The sequence below is a fragment of the Dermochelys coriacea genome, chromosome 9 (genome assembly GCF_009764565.3).
Source record: "Dermochelys coriacea isolate rDerCor1 chromosome 9, rDerCor1.pri.v4, whole genome shotgun sequence".
In the NCBI taxonomy this organism is placed as follows: domain Eukaryota; kingdom Metazoa; phylum Chordata; order Testudines; family Dermochelyidae; genus Dermochelys; species Dermochelys coriacea.
In genome coordinates, this window is record NC_050076.1 from 1,600,922 (window position 1) to 1,622,153 (window position 21,232).

General features: G+C 40.6%; 1 protein-coding gene across 10 annotated transcripts in view; it reads left to right on the forward strand.

The window, feature by feature from the left end:
- Positions 1 to 21,232, forward strand: part of ATP13A3 (ATPase 13A3) — a 154,061-nt gene that overhangs the window by 82,082 nt on the left and 50,747 nt on the right. For all 10 annotated transcript variants that reach the window (XM_038415624.2, XM_043493085.1, XM_043493086.1 and 7 more), the window contains 6 exons: positions 791 to 964; positions 5,109 to 5,279; positions 5,702 to 5,772; positions 9,594 to 9,674; positions 17,692 to 17,761; positions 18,751 to 18,885. In XM_038415624.2, the coding sequence (XP_038271552.1) occupies positions 791 to 964; positions 5,109 to 5,279; positions 5,702 to 5,772; positions 9,594 to 9,674; positions 17,692 to 17,761; positions 18,751 to 18,885 (702 nt within the window). The remainder of the gene's footprint in view (positions 1 to 790; positions 965 to 5,108; positions 5,280 to 5,701; positions 5,773 to 9,593; positions 9,675 to 17,691; positions 17,762 to 18,750; positions 18,886 to 21,232) is intronic.

Sequence of the window (21,232 nt, forward strand, 5' to 3'; positions counted from 1 at the left end):
AAACAAGCCCTTACTACAATACATGACCCATAGTGCCCTATTTATAAAGCTTGACCTAAAAATTAGATGTTTTACCTGTGATTCTTTCTTCATATAGAAAAGCAGTCATTAACTCAAAGATTTTGATAAAGGCTCATGTATTCAGCATTTTTTTTATTGTTTTAAGATATTATAGTAAGTTTAGGTTTTAACATATTTTGTATTAAATTCAGATGTCATTTTAACAGGTTTATTTTAAAAAACTATGTAATTTAAATAAAATAAAAAAGAAGATTTAAATCAATTTTTTTTTTTTCAAAAAATTATCAATTGTATCCATCCTAGTTTGTTGTCTGATTGTGAGCAGAAAGAAGAATACTAAACTGTTCACAGCTGTTGTTGGGTGTAGAGCAGGCTTGCATGCCATGTTCCCTTACATCTTCAGAACCATGGACCAGAACCGGGTCCTTAAAAACTAAAGGTTAGATTGTAACGTAAGTTTTCCTGTATAACTGCCTCAGGAGCAGTCCAGGGAGGAGTCTTTTTCTGTACTGCAGTGTTTTTAAATTGGTGTGTATGTAGCACTTCTGTGGGTTTTAATGAGTCTATGTGCATCGGACTGAACAAATCAGTTGCCACAATATAGTAAATAAACTTTTTTGAACCCTCCCCCTAGCAAAGAAAAGGAGGAAAAACCTTTGAAATATGACACATTTATCTGCCACAGTTTGTAACAGGTTACTACTGAATTTTTCAGCCAAAGCAATTAAGGATATCTTTGTTCATTATTTGTTTCCCTGTTTCCGTACAGGAGATTTATGGTTATAATCAGTGCCGCTGGAAGCTAGTTTTAGTTGCTATAGGGGTGCTTTGTACTGGTGGCTTCCTCCTCCTTCTCCTCTACTGGATGCCTGAGTGGCGTGTGAGAGCAACGTGCAAAAGAACTACACTTAAAGACTGTGAAGTGGTGCTACTGAGAACGACTGTAAGTTTGTACACTGAATGTGCTCTAGTTTTGTGAATGCAGTGATTGAACAGAAAAGTTAGAGGTAGTAGTTATCAGCTCTTGGGCTAGTGATATTACTTTCTTTGCATCACTGTTTATAAGTAAATGACGGGTGTAGTTTGCCAGTTGTAAGCAAATTGAAAACTTGAAGGAGGCTTTGGGGTAAATGAAATCATGAGGACTTCAGAAAAAATACTCCATTTGCTATGAAAATTGTAAAAGGTTGTACTCTGCTTGTGTAGCTTTGTGGGTGAGCATCCAAAGGACATTTGCTGTTTTTAGTAAGGACTTTTGATACTTTAGTATTTCGTGTTTGCCTAAATAAGTAATAGAAACTAAATAGCATTCAGTGAAACTTTTAACATAGATTCATAGATACTAAGGTCAGAAGGGACCATTCTGATCATCTAGTCTGACCTCCTGCACAGCGCAGGCCACAGAATCTCACCCACCCACTCCTACAAAAAACCTCACCTATGTCTGAGCTATTGAAGTCCTTAAATCATGGTTTAAAGACTTCAAGGAGCAGAGAAGCCTCCCTCAAGTTACCCATGCCCCATGCTACAGAGAAAGGCGAAAAACCTCCAGGGCCTTTCCAATCTGCCCTGGAGGAAAATTCCTTCCCGACCCCAAATATGGCAGTCAGCTAAACCCTGAGCATGTGGGCAAGATTCACCAGCCTTCGCTAAGAGTATTTTTCAAAAGGTTGGATTGTCAAGCACTCATTATTCCACATTGTTTGCATTCATAACTCTATTAAATGGTTGAGAAAAATAAATATCAAGAAATTGATTTTACTCTCAAGAAGGGATGATTATAAGGTAGGTGCACAGGCAAAATATATGAAAAATGTACAGGCAATATCTTGACAGTGTCCTTTTTAGCTAAAGCAATATTACTGTAGAATTTAATTTGTGTATGTAAACGTCTAAAGAAGACTATTTTACTCCTCATATCCTATTTACCGTATATACTCGATCATAAGCCCGTTTGTTTATAAGACCCCCACAAGATGGGTAAGTAAAAATAGCAAATTTTTATGACCCATTCATAAGTCAACCCTATAATTCAGGGGTTGGCAAACTTTGGCTCCCGGCCCATCAGGGTAAGCTGCTGGCGGGCCAGGCCAGTTTGTTTACCTGGAGCGTCCGCAGGCATGGAGCCCTGCAGCTCCCACTGGCCGTGGTTTGTCGTTCCAGGACAATGGGGGCTGTGAGAAGCAGTGCGGGCCGAGGAATGTGCTGGCCATCTCTTCCTGCAGCCCTGTTTGGCCTGGAATGGGGGGGGAAGCTGGGGGTTGGGGGAGTAACCCCCATGATCACCCCCCACATGACCCTGCCCCGCCCCTAGTCCGGGACATCCCCACATAACCTCTCCCCATGTAATCAATCCCTGCCCCACCCCTAGCCTGGGACCCCCACGCTCTCCCTATCGCATCCCATCCCTTCCCACCTTACCAGGGCGGTGTAGGGGAGGGTGTTTCTGGCTTAGCTGGAGCTGCTCCAGCGGGCGGCTCGGCCGCAGCCTGCCAGCCCTGGAGCTGCAGCTGCTTCAGAGGCTGTGGGGGAGAGCAGCGTGGCTGGAAGCAGAGAGACTCTGGCCCTGCCTCTTCCCTTCTGGCTCTGCTGGCTGTGCTGCCTCTCCTTGCCCCCTCTGTTGAGGGGCGGGGGTGTGTCCCACCTCTCCCTCTCTATACCCGTTCATAAGCCGACCCCCTTCTCCGATGCTTCCCTTTTTTACCAAAAAAATTCGGCTTATGAATGAGTATATACAGTAGTTTTCTTTTGTATCGAAGATTTCAGGAACTGATTAGACCTAGGTTTTGGAAGACCGTGGGCTGCGGCTGTTGATGCACTGGCCTTAGGGTTTTGTATAGCATATTATAGAGGTTCTCAAGCTACCGTCAGTGGTGTGCAGAGCAGCTTCTGTCACAATGGTGCAGCATCCATCACGCATCTAACAGTAATGCTTTCTTCTAGTTGTGGCCCTTGTTCAGGACTGCTAGGATTTTCAGCAGTTTTTTTGCTCATTTTTAATCCTTAAGAAAGCTCTGCACCTCTTTTCGTGTCTGTCTTTCTCCAGTGTTTCTTTAATATAAATTCAGCAATGAACAAATGTGCAGATAACACCAAATTGGAGAGGTAGTCTAGATGGAAGAGGACAGAAGTAAACTACAAAGTGACATGGAGAGATTAGAGCATCAGGGATTGCAGGTTATGAGTGGATATCTGGTATTAATTACTTGATTAAATCAATGTCAAGTCCTGTAGAAAGAAGAGGATATAAACAGGAGACATGCAAAATAGGGGACAAAAGCTATGCAACACCATCTTCATATTAAAGCAAGATTATTGCATCCATTCTACTTATTCCCACATATATTACATACGAAAATGTCTCTGGCACTCCAAGGGCTAGAAGTAGGTGTTATGGATCCCACTGGAAATCTCCCTCTTCCAATGGTATAAAGCTTGTGTATAGAAAAGCTTGTTACGACCCAAGGCTAGATCTTGCTTGTCTTGGGCTTTGGTCAGGTGTAATTTTAGGGAAGATGCCACGTTTTTCAGGATGAAGTTTCTCTGGCAGATTAATTTCAAAATAAAATGGTAAATAAAATGCTATCTGTCAATGAATTTTGGAAGCTAGAATAAGGCCCAGAGTAGTAGGTTTCCTGGGTAGGAGGAGGCAGACAAAGGTGTGTAGTGAATTTATCACATAATTCTGCAATTTATCACATGGCTTTGCCACTTCACATGGACATTGTGACGGGTTGGGTCACAGAAACCCCTTTGTGACTGCCACTTGATGTGCTGAGACTACCTCTGAGCCTGTTTTCCCTGTCAGCTTGGGACTTCGGTGCCCTGCCTGGTTGTGCCAGACACGCTAGCCTGCTACAAACACAGACCCAGATCTGAACCCCATCCCCCAAAAGCTGCAGGTTTAACTGAAAACAGCTTAAGAAGTGTTCCTGTCTCCAGCACTCAGATACCCAACTGCCAATGGGGTCCAAACCCCAAATAAATCCATTTTACCCTGTATAAAGCTTACCAAATGCTTCACTGAGGCTACTTAAAATCAAACAAGTACACAGCCAATATTCATAACTTCAAATACAAAAATGATACATGATACATGCATACAAATAGGGTGAATATATTCAGTAGATCATAAACTTTGCAGAGATATATTACATGGCATATGTAGCATAAAAGATATTCCAGTTATGTCATATTTACATTCATAAGCATATTTCTATAAAGCATTATGGGATGCAACGTCACAGATATCACCTCCACATTTGGGAGTGCTATACATGTATTAATTAATCCCCCCACCCCATACTTTTAAAAATTAAGGTTGAAAGTTTTTGCAGAACACTCACAAAAAGTGCCATAATTTCTATACAATATATATTATACTTCAGAATAGCTCAGAAATAGGAAAACATGGAGATGAATACTTAAGGGGTGCGGCCATTTCACTCATGCCATTCCTTCTGTGTTTCCTATCCCCTATACAAGTGATACCTCCGCACTTCCGCACTTAGCGTAAACCAGTCCCCCTTGTACTCTGACATAATAAATTATTGTTGAATATATGGAAGAAATACCATGCCATTTCTTTATAAAAAATGAAAGATTTCAAAACTAAGTCTGAGGGTTCACTAACACACACCAGAGCTTTGAAAGTTTTCTGCTAGTGTTACGTGGAGTTAAAGTGGTAAAATGTTTTTATAAATAAAAGGGAAAACCTTGCCCTTGGGGTAATTTGGTATGAATCCCATGGTGTCTTTCATTTCTGTTTTCAGAGTAGCAGCCGTGTTAGTCTGTATTCGCAAAAAGAAAAGGAGTACTTGTGGCACCTTAGAGACTAACAAATTTATTAGAGCATAAGCTTTCGTGAGCTACAGCTCACTTCATCGGATGCATTTACATTTTCATTTCATTTGCATTTTCATTTCTGTGAGTATATGTGGACCTTGCTAATTGACTTGTTTTCCAGCTGACATTGGTACTTATTAAAGAAAAGAAAAATGTCCCTAGGTTCACTTTCATTCATCCTTACAAGGTATTAAACAGTATTCTGCAATTTGTTTCTCTATTAACAATTTTTTTCTTTGTAGGATGAATTCAGGATATGGTTTTGTGCAAAGATTCGTATTGTGCTTTCTTGGGGAGACAACCCATTACAGAATCCTCAGTCTATTGAAGACAAAGTTTCAAATGGCCATAGTGGTCATTTATGTGAAAGCCCTGCTGAAGAGAATAGAAACGACCCGAACAAATATTCTCCTGTAAGTGGACCTGTGGTATCTGAATCCTTAATCTTCAAGACAGCTATGAAAAGAATATATATTATGCACACACAGTACAATAGATGTGACCTGCTTAGACTGCCAAAGAGGTCAGTTGGTTGAGGTAGGGAACTGTGCTCTTATATTTTAAGTCACAAAGTATAACAGATCTTGTGTGTCAGTATATTGTGGGATTAATGAAAGAATAAGACTATTGAAAAGTAAACTATCTTGAATAAAATATATTGTCAGTATAGCAGAGAGCACACAGGAAACATTTTGTATTTCATTTTTAAAACTTATAGTGTACCTAATTTCAGTTCAGTTTTGTTATAATTTTTTAACAGTGATACTAAATTAAATAGAAATCAGGCGTTGAACAATGCCAGCTTAATACCTAATTGCATGTATTTGCCTTACAGATTCGCTATTTCACACACCACAGCGTAAAATATTTCTGGAATGATGCAGTCCAAAGTTTTGACTTCAAAAAGTAAGAATACTACTTTTTTACCTTTGCCTTGCAAAGCAAGTATACATATTTTTTTGGTAGCCATAACTGTGTTCCCAAAAAGCTTATAAAAAATGACAGTATTCCAGTACTGTTTTCCAATTCTGTTTTCTTGTGAATCTTTCTCTGGTTTGAGCCTTTTCCATCTCCCTAATGAACTTCAGGACTGTCTTGATTGCTAGCAGGGGTCTTGTTTAATCTAGCACACCACATCTCTAAGAGTATAGTTGACTCCTGGGGCTGGCCTGTGCCAGCTGACTTGGGCTTGCAGAATTGGGCTGTGGGGCTGTTTAATTGCAGTGTAGACGTTCTAGCTCTGGTTGAGCCTGGACATCTATGCGGCAATTAAACAGCCCTGCGAGCCCAAGTCATCTGGCATAGGCCAGCCATGAGTTTTTAACTGCAGTCTAGACATACCCTAAGGAAGGCTTGGTTTGTTGTTGGGGAAGGGGTGTAGTCTACTGATGTGTTCTGTGCCCTACTATATGTGTGTTCCTCCTTCCCAGCCCTTATTGAGCCATCCTGCCCTGAGGCATTGCTGGAGTTGGTGAGAATTCTGCATGTGAAATGTGAGCAAGCTTAGGTCCTCTGTCTGGATCATGGGTCTAGGTGCTCAGAACTCTCTCAACCACTGTTTTGAATGACTTCCACTTCCTGGGATCACAGCATTGGGGCCTATCACGTCTGAGACTTTTTATTTACATCTTATTTTGAGTAGAACCTGGTTGTAAATACCTTAGCGATAACTCTGTTATGGTGCCCTACAGAGCTGATAAGAGTAATTTTCTCTTTAATTTGAGTTAAGTTAGGAGAATATTTCTATAACTTTTGATTCCTGGAGGGTGTGCTCTTGAGTGAGTCCACTCTGATTTACTTCTACGTATCCCCTGTGCTCTAGGTCACTTGGGACTTTTTTGTAGTGATCTGCAGTCTAAATTAGAGATGTAGGGGGAAAATGTAGAGGTCAAAGAGGGTAAGAGGGAGCTTCACTCATTTCCCAAAGGCAGGCAAGCCTGTGGATGCAAGCTGTTTCAGAAGCCCAGCATTTAGTGACATTTCTTTTTTTTTTTTTTTTTTTTTTTTTGCAACCATTCAATATAGAGCTCACAATGGAGAAATACCCACTTCTTTATATTGCTGTTCACTCAGGTCCAAAGCAGAGGTAGGGAGGGATTTCACTCCAGTGGCCAGTTATCCAGCTCTCCATAAATGTACCCCAGCCATTCCACATTAATCCTGCTTCTGAGCTGGAACTCTCTCATTAATAATAGAATGAGGTATGAGATTGGTCTGAAAATCGTTCACCTAACAGTGCTTCCAGATAGAGTTACAGCCCCAGCTGCTCTTACTGAGTGTTACTCACTCCACCGCCTCCCTTATTCAGTAGCAGTGCAGAAGGCGTTGGGGTTCAAGAAGAAAGTTACCAATGTCAAGCCCTGCAGATAAGCTTTTCCTTTCATGCTGAAAGGCAAAACGAACACATGGTCCCATTTTTCCACTTTCCAACAGCAGCTTGCTATAGTTAGCAAAAATAACGAAAACCCCACTATTAAGGAACTTTGCTGCATAAGTGAAAGCCTGTCAGTCATGTTGCCCCACAAACACTTCTTGCTTTCTAAAGAAATCTGTAAAAAAGTAGCATGAAAAGTTAGCAAAACCACTACATCAGAGTACAAGTAGTAATAAAACTGTAAGGAAACTTACTGTCTTTTTTGGGGACAAAAATATATATCTTGGCTAGTTTCAGTTTTGTGCAAAGATCTTGTAACTGGAAGTTTGTATTCAATCCCAAAATTTACCTTAATTAGAGGTAATGTGGCAGCAATGCCTACAGGTAATTGCCCAGCACTTTGCATTATAGGACCCTGTTTTCAGTTACTTGCAGTTTGCCAGACTTAAACTGTTCAGGCTGGACTTTCCATGAGAGGTGTCTGCCTCAGGTGTGGGTGGTGGTTTTTGTTTGTTTGTTTTTACTTTCAACTAGAATAGGTTCATCTGTTTCAAACAATGAGATTAGGGGAAATATTTTTTTTCCTCCTCTGTTAAAAATCCCCACAAACAAAACTGCCAGTTGTTTGATTAAGAAGCATTACCTCTTCCATGCTTTGGAGCAGACATATGAAATAGGCAGAGGGGGCTGCCTGTGTGTCATGGATGTCTTTTGCTGTTTCTATGAAAAAGCCTCTGAAAAATCTGTTTTTAGAAGAAGCTTGTTAGAGCTTGGCTGCTAAAGTTTCTGAAGATTCCATCTGCGCTGAACATACTTCATCCCTTCACAGCTCCTACCTGCTGAACTGGACTGTGCTTATGCCATTCCCACAGAGTAAATTAGGGTCCATCCCCGGGCTTCAGGAGCTGAGTAGGGTTTCCTGAGCAATTGCTCATCTCATCTGCCAGGACTGCTGTGGCACTAGACACAAAAACTCTGTACATGAGACTTTCTCTCCTGTGCTCTGGGAGTGAAGCAGGGTTGTATAGTGAATGAGGTTGTTGTCAGTGTAGGACCCCTGTCTCATTTGTTGCACAAGTTGGAAAGTGCATAGTGAATGTGGCAGGGAATTACAGGAAGAGAAAAGATGGCATTGTTGTTAAGGCCTCCCTTGGGGAATTTAATTCTATCCTGGCCTCTGCCACAGAGTTCCTATGTGATTCTGGGCAAGTCACATCAACCAGAATTTCTCTGCTGGCCACCATGTGTTCCTCATTTTTCTTGTACCCAACTTAACACGCCTGGGGTCATATTTCCAGCAGAGCTAAGCATTCACAACTGTATATGAGGTGCGTGGGAGCTCTGCTGTCCAACATATAAAGTGCTGTAAAATGCTAAGTATTTTGAAAAATCAGGCCGTAGGCTTCTTAAATTGATTGTCCAAAATTAATGGACACTTTTGACAATTTTGGCCTTAATCTCTGTGTCCAGTTCCTCATTTTGTACATGAGGAAACTTACCACCTCACCTCACAGGAATGTTTTGAAGATAAGGTCATTAATCTTTGTAAATAGGTAAAATGATACTATGAGCGCTATAGAAAACCCATGAGGAAACTAATAATTCTGTATTTAGGGTAGTGTTTGGATGATGTGCAGTAAATACATGGGGCCACACACTGAATGATGAAGATAAAAAGAAATATTGAATCCATCCTGTGCACTGAATGAGGCAGAGGTCCTGTGGGAAAATTGGTATGTCATATAATTTAAAAATGTATCATAATGCATATGCACAATGGGGTTGAATTAAGGTTGTATGTGGGGGTAGAAGGAAACAATGAGATAATATTGGCCAGCAGAATAGGCCGTGGTTTCATTGTACCAGTGGTTGTCAATTTTTGTAGGTCTAATGGAAAAGAATTTTAAAGAGGGATTTGAATAATAATTTATAGGTCAAAGCTAATCAATATCATATCCATTTTATTAAATACAAATTAATTAAATTCTTGCCTGTTTTTTTGTGGAAGCGTCCAGTACTCGTTACATGGGTGTTTAAAATAAAAATTTAAATTTAAAAATAAGTGATGTAAAACCAAAGGGCAGACTTGACTTACCCAAGCAGTGAATTCAGTGGCCTTCTGCTCAGTCTTTAATTTACCTCATTGATACTTGCAATAACTAGGCAAAAATGAGTGGAATGACATTCATAACTGACTGTTTTTTAATATTATTCTTGTATAATGCAACTTAAACTTCTAATAAAAATGTCTGGTCTTTACAGTTCCTATGCATCTTAATGGGATATTTTAAAAAAGGATATTAGCTAAGAAGCTTGATTCTGAGAACTTGTTTAATTTCTACAATTATTTTAGGGGACTGGATGAGTCTACTTCCTGCTCTTCAATTCATAATGAACATAGTACAGGGTTGACGAAGGAGGTGCATGACTACAGGTAATACAATAATCAGACTAAAATATGAATCTAAGAGATATCAGAAAGGTACATGGTTATTAGATAGCTGTGTTTATGGTATTTCTCATAAATGAATAAAATTAAGTGTGATCAGTGTGTGTGGTTAAGATGTTAAACTTCCCTTCAGAAGAACACTTTACATATATAGCCTTGAATTGAGAAATCATATTAAATTTGAGTGGTCTCCTTTGTGATTGCTTATATCAGCATTGAAAATAGATAGAAATGTTTTTTTCTAGTCTCTTAAACTGTGTTCATGTCAGATCATTTTTTCAGCAATAGTTTTACCATTAACAGTGGAATCAGCAGTGCCTATTGTCTTTGAAAAATAAAGGCTTTAATTGCTTAATTTCTGGCAGGAAATTCTTGTGATGCTTAATCATCTTTTCAAATCCATAAATTGTCAAAAGATTCAGAAATCAATTGCGAATACAATAAGCTGGGTAAGAGATATGACAGGGCTCTGGGTTTGGTGAACACAATGGAGCAAAATGTATACATCTAGGAACAAAAAATGTAGGCTGTGCTAACAGAGTGGGGGACTCTATCCTGGGAAGCAGTGACTCTGAACAAGATTTGAGGACTGTGGTGCTGTCTCAGGGCCCTTTAAATCTAGCCCCTTTTCCTGGGCTTTTAACTTAGCCGTGTCCCCTTTTCAGGGCTTGGGACACTCCAGCACTGCCCAGAGCGGGAACCCGGGCCCACCCATTACTCAGGGTCTCAACCCAGGGACCTTATACACAGCAGCCACTTAGTGCTTCCTTTACTTGATTGCTGCTACATTCCCTGGGTCTCATTCCCACCTGACCTCTTTACTTCTGTCTGGTACCTTAGGACTAGAGTTCTCAAAGCCTCTCGCTCCCAGGTTTAGCAAATGCAGCCCATTGAGCTCCTTTGACCACAGAGGAGCACCCTTCTGGTCTCAGCCAGGGACTGGCCTGCTCAGCCCTGCGGGTCCTTTTATCTGAGCCTGCTGGGCTCTGATTGGCTGCTTCCACAAGGTCCATCTAAGTGGGCCTGGAGGACCCGTCTCCGCTGCTCCTTCCTGTGGTAGAGTGTGGTGAGACCTTGGGGCCTCCAGCAGGGTGCCTGGTACACCCCATCCCATTTATCTTCAGAAAAATGGTCATTAATAAATAGGAATTTTGTTTCAACTTCTGACTTTTAAGTGTATTTTATAAGATAGGTAGGGTGTTTGCCCATTTCTAGTCCTCTGGAACGTCACCTGTCCTCCATGAGTTCTTGATGATGATAGCTAGTGGTTCTGAGATTGCCTCAGCTAGTTGCTTAAAGTATCCGAGGATTAATTTTGTCAGGCCCTGCCAACTTGAATATATCTAACTTATCTAAATATTCTTTAATCTGTTCTTTCTGTATTCTGGCTTGTGTTCCTTCCCCCTTGTAGTTAATATTAATTGGGTTAAGCATTTGGTCACAATGTACCTTTTTAGCAAAGATCTGAAGCAAAAATAGGCATTAAACTCTAAGCAGACTTCTTGGTGTCATATTAGCTTGCTTTCCCCATTAAATAGTGGACCTGTGCTTTCCTTTGTCTTTCTCTTGCTTATAAGAACATAAGAATGGCCATACTGGGTCAGAGCAATGGTCCATCTAGCCCAGTATCCTGTTTTCCCACAGTGGCTGGTGCCATATGCTTTAGAGGGAGGGAGCAGAACAGGATATTTTGAGTGATTGTTGCCCTGTTGTCCAGTCCTAACTTTTAGCTGTCAGAGGTATAGGGACACCCAGAGCATGGGGTTGCATTCCTGACCATATTGGCAGACCTATTCTCCATGAACTTAATTCTTTTTTGAACCCAGTTATACTTTTGGTCTTCACAAAAACCCCGGCAATGAATTCTGTGTTGTGTGAAGAAGTACTTCCTTTTGTTTGTTTTAAGTCTGCTGACTGTTAATTTAATTGGATGATCCCTGGTTCATGTTTTATGTGAAGGGATAAATAACACTTCCTTGTTTACTTTCTCCACACCAGTCATGATTTTATAGAGCTCTATCATATCTCCCATCAGTTGTCTCTTTTCCAAGCTTTAAGGGTCTCGGTCTGTTTAATCGCTCCTCATATAGAAGCTGTTCCATACCCCTCATCATTTTTGTTGCTCTTTTCTTTACTTTTTAGAATTCTAATATCCTTTTTGGAGATAGTGTGACCAGAACTACAGGCAGTGTTCATGGTGTGAGTGTACCATAGATTTATGTAGTGGCATCATGATATTTTTTGTCTTACCTGTCCCTTTCCTAATGGTTCCTAACATTCTGGTAGCTTTTTTGACTGCTGAGGCACACTGAGCAGATGTTTTCAGAGAACTCTCCACAATGACTCCAAGATCTCTTTCTTGAATGGTAACAGCTAGTTTAGATCCCATCATTTCATATGTATAGTTGGGATTATGGTTTCTAATGAGCATTACTTTGCATTTATCAACACTGAATTTCATCTGCCATTTTGTTGCCCAGTCACCGAGATCTCTTTGTAACTCTGCAGCATGTTTTGGACCTAACTATCTTGAGTAAACTCTTCTATTGTAAACTCCTAATGTATTTATAGAGCCTCTTCTTATTGCCTCTAATGACCCTTGCTGGGGGTAACTCATTTTGTGCCTTAGCCTTTCTGATTTTCTTCCTGTGTGTTTACACTATTCTTTTGTACTCATCCATAGAAATTTATCCATGTTTCCACTTTTTGTGTGATTCCTTTTGATTTTCAGGTCATTAAAGAGCTCCTCATGGAGCCATATTGGCCTCTTACTGTCCTTCCTATCTTGCCTTCACATTTGAGTTACTTAACTATTGTGCCTTTAATATTGTTTCTTTGAGAAATGCCAGCTCTTCTGACCTCCTTTTTCCCTTAGATTTTCTTCCCATGGAACCTTACCTACCAGTTCTGTGAGTTTGTCAATGTCTGGGGTTTTTTTTAAGTCTATTCTCACTCCTTCCTTTCCTTAGGGTCATAAAATCTATTGTTTCATGATCACTTTCAGCCAGTTTCCCTTTCCACTTTAAACTTTAAACTAGGAATTGGGGGGAGATGGATGGGAGATGTCCAGAAAATCTCCACGCCAGATTTTAGCATTGAGAGGGAAGAAGATGAAGTAAGAAAGGATACAGCCATGGGTAGGAGAATGTATATAAGGAGCGAGGGCGGTGTGGATACTAGTCTAATAGGTTATACTGGCTGTAGAATGACTGTGCCTAATAGGGTACAAAATGTGAGCGAGGCCAAACAGCAAAAATTAAGATGTTTGTACACCAATGCGAGGAGTCTAGGTAACAAAATGGAGGAACTAGAGCTACTGGTGCAGGAAGTGAAACCAGATATTATAGGGATAACAGAAACATGGTGGAATAGTAGTCATGACTGGACTACAGGTATTGAAGGGTATGTGCTGTTTAGGAAAGACAGAAACAAAGGTAAAGGGGGTGGAGTAGCATTGTATATCAATGATGAGGTAGAATGCAAAGAAATAAGAAGCGATGCAATGGATAAGACAGAGTCCGTCTGGGCAAAGAAAACTAGTAAAGCCTCTCCTATGATAGTGCTTGGGGTGTGCTATAGACCTCCGGGATCTAATTTGGATATGGATAGAGCCCTTTTTAATGTCTTTAATAAAGTAAATACTAATGGAAACTGCGTGATCATGGGAGACTTTAACTTCCCAGATATAGACTGGAGGACCAGTGCTAGTAATAATAATAGGGCTCAGATTTTCCTAGATGCGATAGCTGATGGATTCCTTCATCAAGTAGTTGCTGAACCGACTAGAGGGGATGCCATTTTAGATTTAATTTTGGTGAGTAGCGAGGACCTCATAGAAGAAATGGTTGTAGGGGACAATCTTGGCTCAAGTGATCATGAGCTAATTCAGTTCAAACTAAATGGAAGGATTAACAAAAATAAATCTGCAACTAGGGTTTTTGATTTCAAAAGGGCTGACTTTCAAAAATTAAGGAAATTAGTTAGGGAAGTGGATTGGACTGAAGAACTTATGGATCTAAAGGTAGTTGAGGCCTGGGATTACTTTAAATCAAAACTGCAGAAGCTATCGGAAGCCTGTATCCCAAGAAAGGGGAAAAAATTCATAGGAAGGAGTTGTAGACCAAGCTGGATGAGCAAGCATCTTAGAGAGGTGATTATGAAGAAGCAGAAAGCATACAGGGAGTGGAAGATGGGAGGGATCAGCAAGGAAAGCTACCTAATTGAGGTCAGAAGATGTAGGGATAAAGTGAGACAGGCCAAAAGTCGAGTAGAGTTGGACCTTGCAAAGGGAATTAAAACCAATAGTAAAAGGTTCTATAGCCATATAAATAAGAAGAAAACTAAGAAGGAAGAAGTGGGGCCGCTTAACACTGAGGATGGAGCGGAGGTTAAAGATAATCTAGGCATGGCCCAATATCTAAACAAATACTTTGCCTCAGTCTTTAATAAGGCTAAAGAAGATCTTGGGGATAATGGTAGCATGACAAATGGGAAGGAGGATATAGAGGTAGATATTACCATATCAGAGGTAGAAGCGAAACTGAAACAGCTTAATGGGACTAAATCGGGGGGCCCAGATAATCTTCATCCAAGAATATTAAAGGAATTGGCACCTGAAATTGCAAGCCCATTAGCAAGAATTTTTAATGAATCTGTAAACTCAGGAATAGTACCGAATGATTGGAGAATTGCTAATATAGTTCCTATTTTTAAGAAAGGAAAAAAAAGTGATCCGGGTAACTACAGGCCAGTTAGTTTGACATCTGTAGTATGCAAGGTCCTGGAAAAAATTTTGAAGGAGAAATTAGTTAAGGACATTGAAGTCAATGGTAAATGGGACAAAATACAACATGGTTTTACAAAAGGTAGATCGTGCCAAACCAACCTAATCTCCGTTTTTGAAAAAGTAACAGATTTTTTAGATAAAGGAAATGCAGTGGATCTAATTTACCTAGATTTCAGTAAGGCATTTGATACCGTGCCACATGGGGAATTATTAGTTAAATTGGAGAAGATGGGGATCAATATGAACATCAGAAGGTGGATAAGGAATTGGTTAAAGGGGAGACTGCAACGGGTCCTACTGAAAGGCGAACTGTCAGGTTGGAGGGAGGTTACCAGTGGAGTTCCTCAGGGATCGGTTTTGGGACCAATCTTATTTAATCTTTTTGTTACTGACCTTGACACAAAAAGTGGGAGTGTGCTAATAAAGTTTGCAGATGATACAAAGCTGGGAGGTATTGCCAATTCGGAGAAGGATCGGGATATTATACAGGAGGATCTGGATGACCTTGTAAACTGGAGTAATAATAATAGGATGAAATTTAATAGTGAGAAGTGTAAGGTTATGCATTTAGGGATTAATAACAAGAATTTTAGTTATAAGTTGGGGACGCATCAATTAGAAGTAACGGAAGAGGAGAAGGACCTTGGAGTATTGGTTGATCATAGGATGACTATGAGCTGCCAATGTGATATGGCTGTGAAAAAAGCTAATGCGGTTTTGGGATGCATCAGGAGAGGCATTTCCAGTAGGGATAAGGAGGTTTTAGTACCGTTATACAAGGCACTGGTGAGACCTCACCTAGAATACTGTGTGCAGTTCTGGTCTCCCATGTTTAAAAAGGATGAATTCAAACTGGAGCAGGTACAGAGAAGGGCTACTAGGATGATCCGAGGAATGGAAAACTTGTCTTATGAAAGGAGACTTAAGGAGCTTGGCTTGTTTAGCCTAACTAAAAGAAGGTTGAGGGGAGATATGATTGCTCTCTATAAATATATCAGAGGGATAAATATAGGAGAGGGAGAGGAATTATTTAAGCTCAGCACCAATGTGGACACAAGAACAAATGGGTATAAACTGGCCACCAGGAAGTTTAGACTTGAAATCAGACGAAGGTTTTTAACCATCAGAGGAGTGAAGTTTTGGAATAAACTTCCAAGGGAAGCAGTGGGGGCAAAAGATCTATCTGGTTTTAAGATTCTACTCGATAAGTTTATGGAGGAGATGGTCTGATGGGATAATGGGATTTTGGTAAGTAATTGATCTTTAAATATTCAGGGTAAATAGGCCAAATCCCCTGAGATGGGATATTAGATGGATGGGATCTGATTTACTATAGAAAACTCTTTCCTGGGTATCTGGCTGGTGAATCTTGCCCATGTGCTCAGGGTTTGGCTGATTGCCATGTTTGGGGTCGGGAGGGAGTTTTCCTCCAGGGCAGATTGGAGAGGCCCTGGAGGTTTTTTTGCCTTCCTCTGTAGCATGGGGCATGGTTGACTGGAGGGAGGCTTCTCTGCTCCTTGAAGTTTTGAACCATGATTTGAGGACTTCAATAGCTCAGACATGGGTGAGGTTTTTCATAGGAGTGGTGGGTGACATTCTGTGGCCTGCGCTGTGCAGGAGGTCGGACTAGATGATCAGAGTGGTCCCTTCTGACCTTAGTATCTATGAATCTATGAATCTAGATTCACAACCAGTTCCTCCCTGTTGGTCAGTATCAAGTCTAAAATGGCCACTTCCTCCATCGTCTGAAAGAAGTCCCCAGCACATTCCAGGAACTTACGGGACATGTGTTTTGCCATATTACTTTTCCAGTAGCTATCTGGGTAGTAAAAGTGCCATTACCACAAGGTCTTGTGTTTTGAATATTTCTATTATTCTAGAAATGCCTAATCTGCCGTCTCCTGGCTTGGTCCATAGTAGGTCCCTATCATGATGTCACACCTGCTTTTTCCCCTTGTATCTTTACCCAGAGACTTTCAGTTAATCTGCCCCTCAGTTCTTTCTGGACCGCTGAACAGGTGTATATATTCCTGCTGTGTAAGGCAACACCTCCTCCTTTTGTCCTTGCTGGTCCTTCCTGAACAAGCAATATGCCAGTTATGAGATTTATTTCACCAAGTCTCTGAGATGCCAGTTAAGTCATAATTTAGCTTGTATACTGAGACTTCCAGTTCTTCATGTTTGTTCTCCATATTTCTTGCATTTGTGTATAGACTTCTAAGATGGTGAGCAGTTTCCCGTAGAGATTTCCCTCTTGTTACTCCTATGACCCTATTGTAAATTTCCATTTCTCCTCCTCCTCCCCTGCTTCCAACCCTCTTCAGGGTCACCTATTTTAATACTTACCTATGGGCTTTTGTCAGCTGGCCCCTCTGCACCGAAATTAAAGTCCTCCTCGCTAAATTGGCTAGTTGATGTCCCAAAAGGCTCTTCAGTTTTTTTGTCAGATGGACAAAGCAGTCTTCCTTCATGGAAAAGCATCCCATGGTCGAGGAAAGTAAAGCCCTCCTGTCAACGTAGCTGTGTAGCCATGCATTCATCTCCAGGATGTCTGTCCCTGCCTGGGCTCATACCTTCAACTGGCAGGATGAATGAGAACATCACCTGAGGTCCAGACCCTTTCATCCTCATTCCCAGAGTCCTGTAGTTGTTTTTATCTGTTCAGGGTCATCTCTTGTACATGTGGTGTTGGCAATGACATCACACTTACATGTAGCTTGCTATCCACTGTTATCTCTAAATCTTTCTCTTACTATTTCCAGGTGACCATTCTTTGGTTATGTATGTGTTTTTCTTCTCTACAGTTCTATGTTTTCATGTAGCATCACATATTATTATATGTAGATCTCTATCTTTATCTCTTCAGGTCACTTTGTGTTTAGGGTTTTTTTCCTTGTATGCTTGGTACCTCTCAGATTTTTTTGGCATCACCAGAAAATTCAATTGCGGGTCAATGTATACCTAAACATTCAAGGCCTGAAGTGTCTCCTCCAGACATAATTTTTTTTTTACTCACTGCTGATACATTTGTCTATTATTCATCCTCATCTAGCATTTAAAAGGCTATATTGACTGTGTGAAAGACAATCTAACACTTTCAAATGAATGGGAAGATCAAGTGTTTTAAAATAATTGAGGTTAAAATAGCAGTAGTGTGGTATAAATTATCTACAACCAGAGAGCAACTAACTTTTTGGCTCTCCCTCCTCCATACAGAAAAGTATTCTATGGAGTAAATGAAATTGCCGTGAAAGTGCCTTCCATTTTTAAGCTTCTGATTAAGGAGGTAAGAACTTTTTTTATTTAAAAAAAAAAGTACTATATAGAATTAATAAATATTTGGAGTGTCACTGAATGTGTGTGAGGTTTCAAATGGGGATTATTTTGTATAAAGTAGCTCTTTTCTTCACTAGTGAGATTGACCTTAATATTTCTTAGACTTCCAGATCAGAGGGTGCCAACAGATGCAGAGTTTGTGGGGCCCAGAGGCCAGTTCTGTAATGCTCTTGTTATTTAGACTCAGATCATGTCAGGGCTCTATAGAGAGAGTTACACAGCAAAAACCCATGCTGCATCTGTCTCTTGCCAGGTCTCTACTCAATGAGCACTAAATATACTCGTCACAATCTGTAAACGTGGTAAAAACTCGATAAGAGTATTCACCAGATAAATGAGTTTAAATTGCATGTTTATCTTCCATTTTTTTTTGTATCTTCTCATGGAGGTACAAACAAATGATTAGAGTTCTGTTTTATGGATAATGTGATTTTTAAACTCATTGAGCTAGCCGTTACTCCTGAAGTTTGGGCTCCTTAGGAAAATAAACTTGCCAGACCTCCGGCTGTGCAGTTGTCTGGATACCAGTTCCCTTGTTAGTCAAGTTAAAATTGTCTTTTTTCTTGAGGCTGCTGTTAAGTGTTCAGTATCATTGGAAGTAGAGATAGCAAAAGTTGGAGAAAATGTTTTGGCCGACTTCTGCTCTTACTTGCACAGGCTACTCCCATTGACTTCATTGAGAACCATGTGCCTTTGGAATTTGGCCCTTTTTAAGGAAATCACTCTGTTATTTTGTAATTTACTCTGGCACATGAAGTGAACTGTTAGTGGAAAACAGGACGCACATAGGCAAAACTTTGAAAATGTTTTGTAAGACAGAAGGAACTGAAAAGCCTAAGTTTCCCCACTGAGAATAAGTTGAATTTATTTTGGACTAATATAGGAGAAGGGTTACATTTGATGTAACCTTAGTATGTTTTTTTTCTCTCTCTCTCTCAGGTTCTAAATCCGTTTTACATTTTCCAACTGTTCAGTGTGATATTGTGGGTCACTGATGAATATTACTACTATGCATTAGCGATTGTGATTATGTCTGTGATATCCATTGTTAGCTCACTGTACACCATTAGAAAGGTAAGTTCAAATTAACATAGCTGTCATCACAAATATGATTTTTACTAGAGTACACATTTCAAAATCATTCCCTGAGAACCCTACTTTAAAATTTAACTTCACTGTGTGTGAAATTTTGAGATGAAATTGACTCCAAAGAACTCAATATTTAAAACAACAAAACAACGCCCCCCCCCGCTTTTTTTTTTCCAGAAAGGGAGATAAGACCATTTAGCTATTTTTAAAGTGTATAAGAATCCTTTACCTAAAATCCTTCACATGCTCTATTCTGTGGAGATACTATTAACATCTGCAAAAACTTATCTAACTTATGTGGATTAGTGAGGGTAAGAGAATGGTCCAAGTTATGAAAGTTGGATGCAGTCAGACCTAGAGTTCCTGGGTGCTTGGATTTGGTTTCTCAGTTTGACCCCCATAAACAGATATACAGAGGTCAAACTGAAAAACATGTGGCCTTGGGGTTGGGTCATTATGGATGTTTACCTCCTGTTGGCCAAAGGGAGGAATGACGCTACAACTCCTAGTTCAGCCTCATGGTTCATTACAACACTTACAGATTGCTTGTTGATACTCGTTGCTCCACCTTGTATGGACGACTCCTCCTTGGAAGAGAGAATGAAGGGGTTGAGCCATAGCACTGTGACACAGTTAACTGAAAATCTGGTGATCCACTTTCAGTGCAGAGATTGGGGCCACTGAAGTTGAAATTAATGAGATTATAATATAGTTTGTGGGACTCTGAATTCAGAGTCAGGAAGTTTTGACTGAAGACAGAACTACCATGGAACCATTTAAAAGCCATGTTCAATAGTTAGAGGTCAGAGAAGACTTTTGGCTCTTTTTTTTAAAAGAGCAGCAATTAAAGTTCACAATCAAACTCTGCATTTTTAAAATGTATATAAATTAGTGAGTATGAAGTTTGCATTAGAATTAGAGCAGAGAGAATACATTCATTTTTCAGTTTGCGAGCTGAACCAAAAAATATGATGATAAAAAAATCAGTTTGGATCAATGCAAAATTGAAATTTTTAGATTTCTGACTGAAACAAGAAACCCCCCAAAATTAATTTTGATTTTTACTCCCCAGGACCTGAAGCTGCTGAGTTAAGAGCTATGAAACTGACAGTGTCAGTTTCACTCAGCAGCATGGGGCTCCTGCAGCTCTGGAGCTGCCCTGCCATGCCCGGCCAGGGACACCAGGACTCCAGGCCTATGGCTACACAGCAATAAAACACCTCCAGCTGATCGGGCTCATAGGGCTCAGGCTGCAGAACTGTAAAACTGCAGTGTAGACGTTCAAGCTCCGTAGATGTTTGGGTCCTGTGAGCCCAAGCCAGCCCTGGTGTTTTATTGCAGTGTAGCAATACCCTGGAGTCCAGAGTTGGGAGCCTGGGGCTTCCAGGATTGCCAGGCTCCTGGCTATATAGTGGGGAGCCTTGAAGCCCTGGCATGGCAGATGTGCCCTGAGTCACAGATCCTAGAAATGCCGAAGTCTGTGGCTCTAGGGCAGTTCGCTGGTAGGTCTGCCCTGGAGCTGTGAACCTGGCAGCACTGGGGTCACCAGCACCCTGCTGTGGAAACACTGCCTTGGATTCACTGAAATGTCATTGAATCCAAATATATTGGGTTCAGCAAATTGGCGTTTTCTGATGAAGCAAAGTTTTATCAAAAAATTTCTGATCAGCATTAATTAGCATTTGTTCAGTGAATTTGCACTCCCTCTCAAGAAGCCTGGGTAAAAATATGGGCCTTGCACTGCTCCTTAAAGGTTGACACATTCCAGGTTTTTTGGTCCAGATCCATTTCCTAAAATATTCTATATGAATGGGTCCCAGAGTACTATGCAGTTAAAGGTCATTTAAAGAAGCTTATTCTGTGGCATGATAGAGTATGGATCTAGAACATGCAGTGTCAACCGACAGCTCTCTGTCACACCTACTCTAAAGAACTCAGAGAAGAACCCACACCACAGTTTACCCAGGAATTTAAAGATATCATCAAATCTTTCCCCACACAACCCCAAGAGAAACTCTACAAACTCATTCCCCAAGAACCCACCTCAGGGACCTTCAACATCCTTCCAAAGACACACAAACAAGGGAACCCCGGCAGACCCATCATATCTGGCCACAGCACTTTTACTGAAGGAATGTCAGGACTCATAGAAACCATCCTCAGACCATTCACCACACAAAGGGCCAGCTTCCTCCAGGGTACTACCGACTTCCTTCACAAACGCTGCAACATTAACAACCTCCCTCAGAACACCATCCTCACCACCATGGATGTCACTTCCCTACACATTGATATTCCTCACAATGACGGCATGACTGCCTGCCTCAAATAT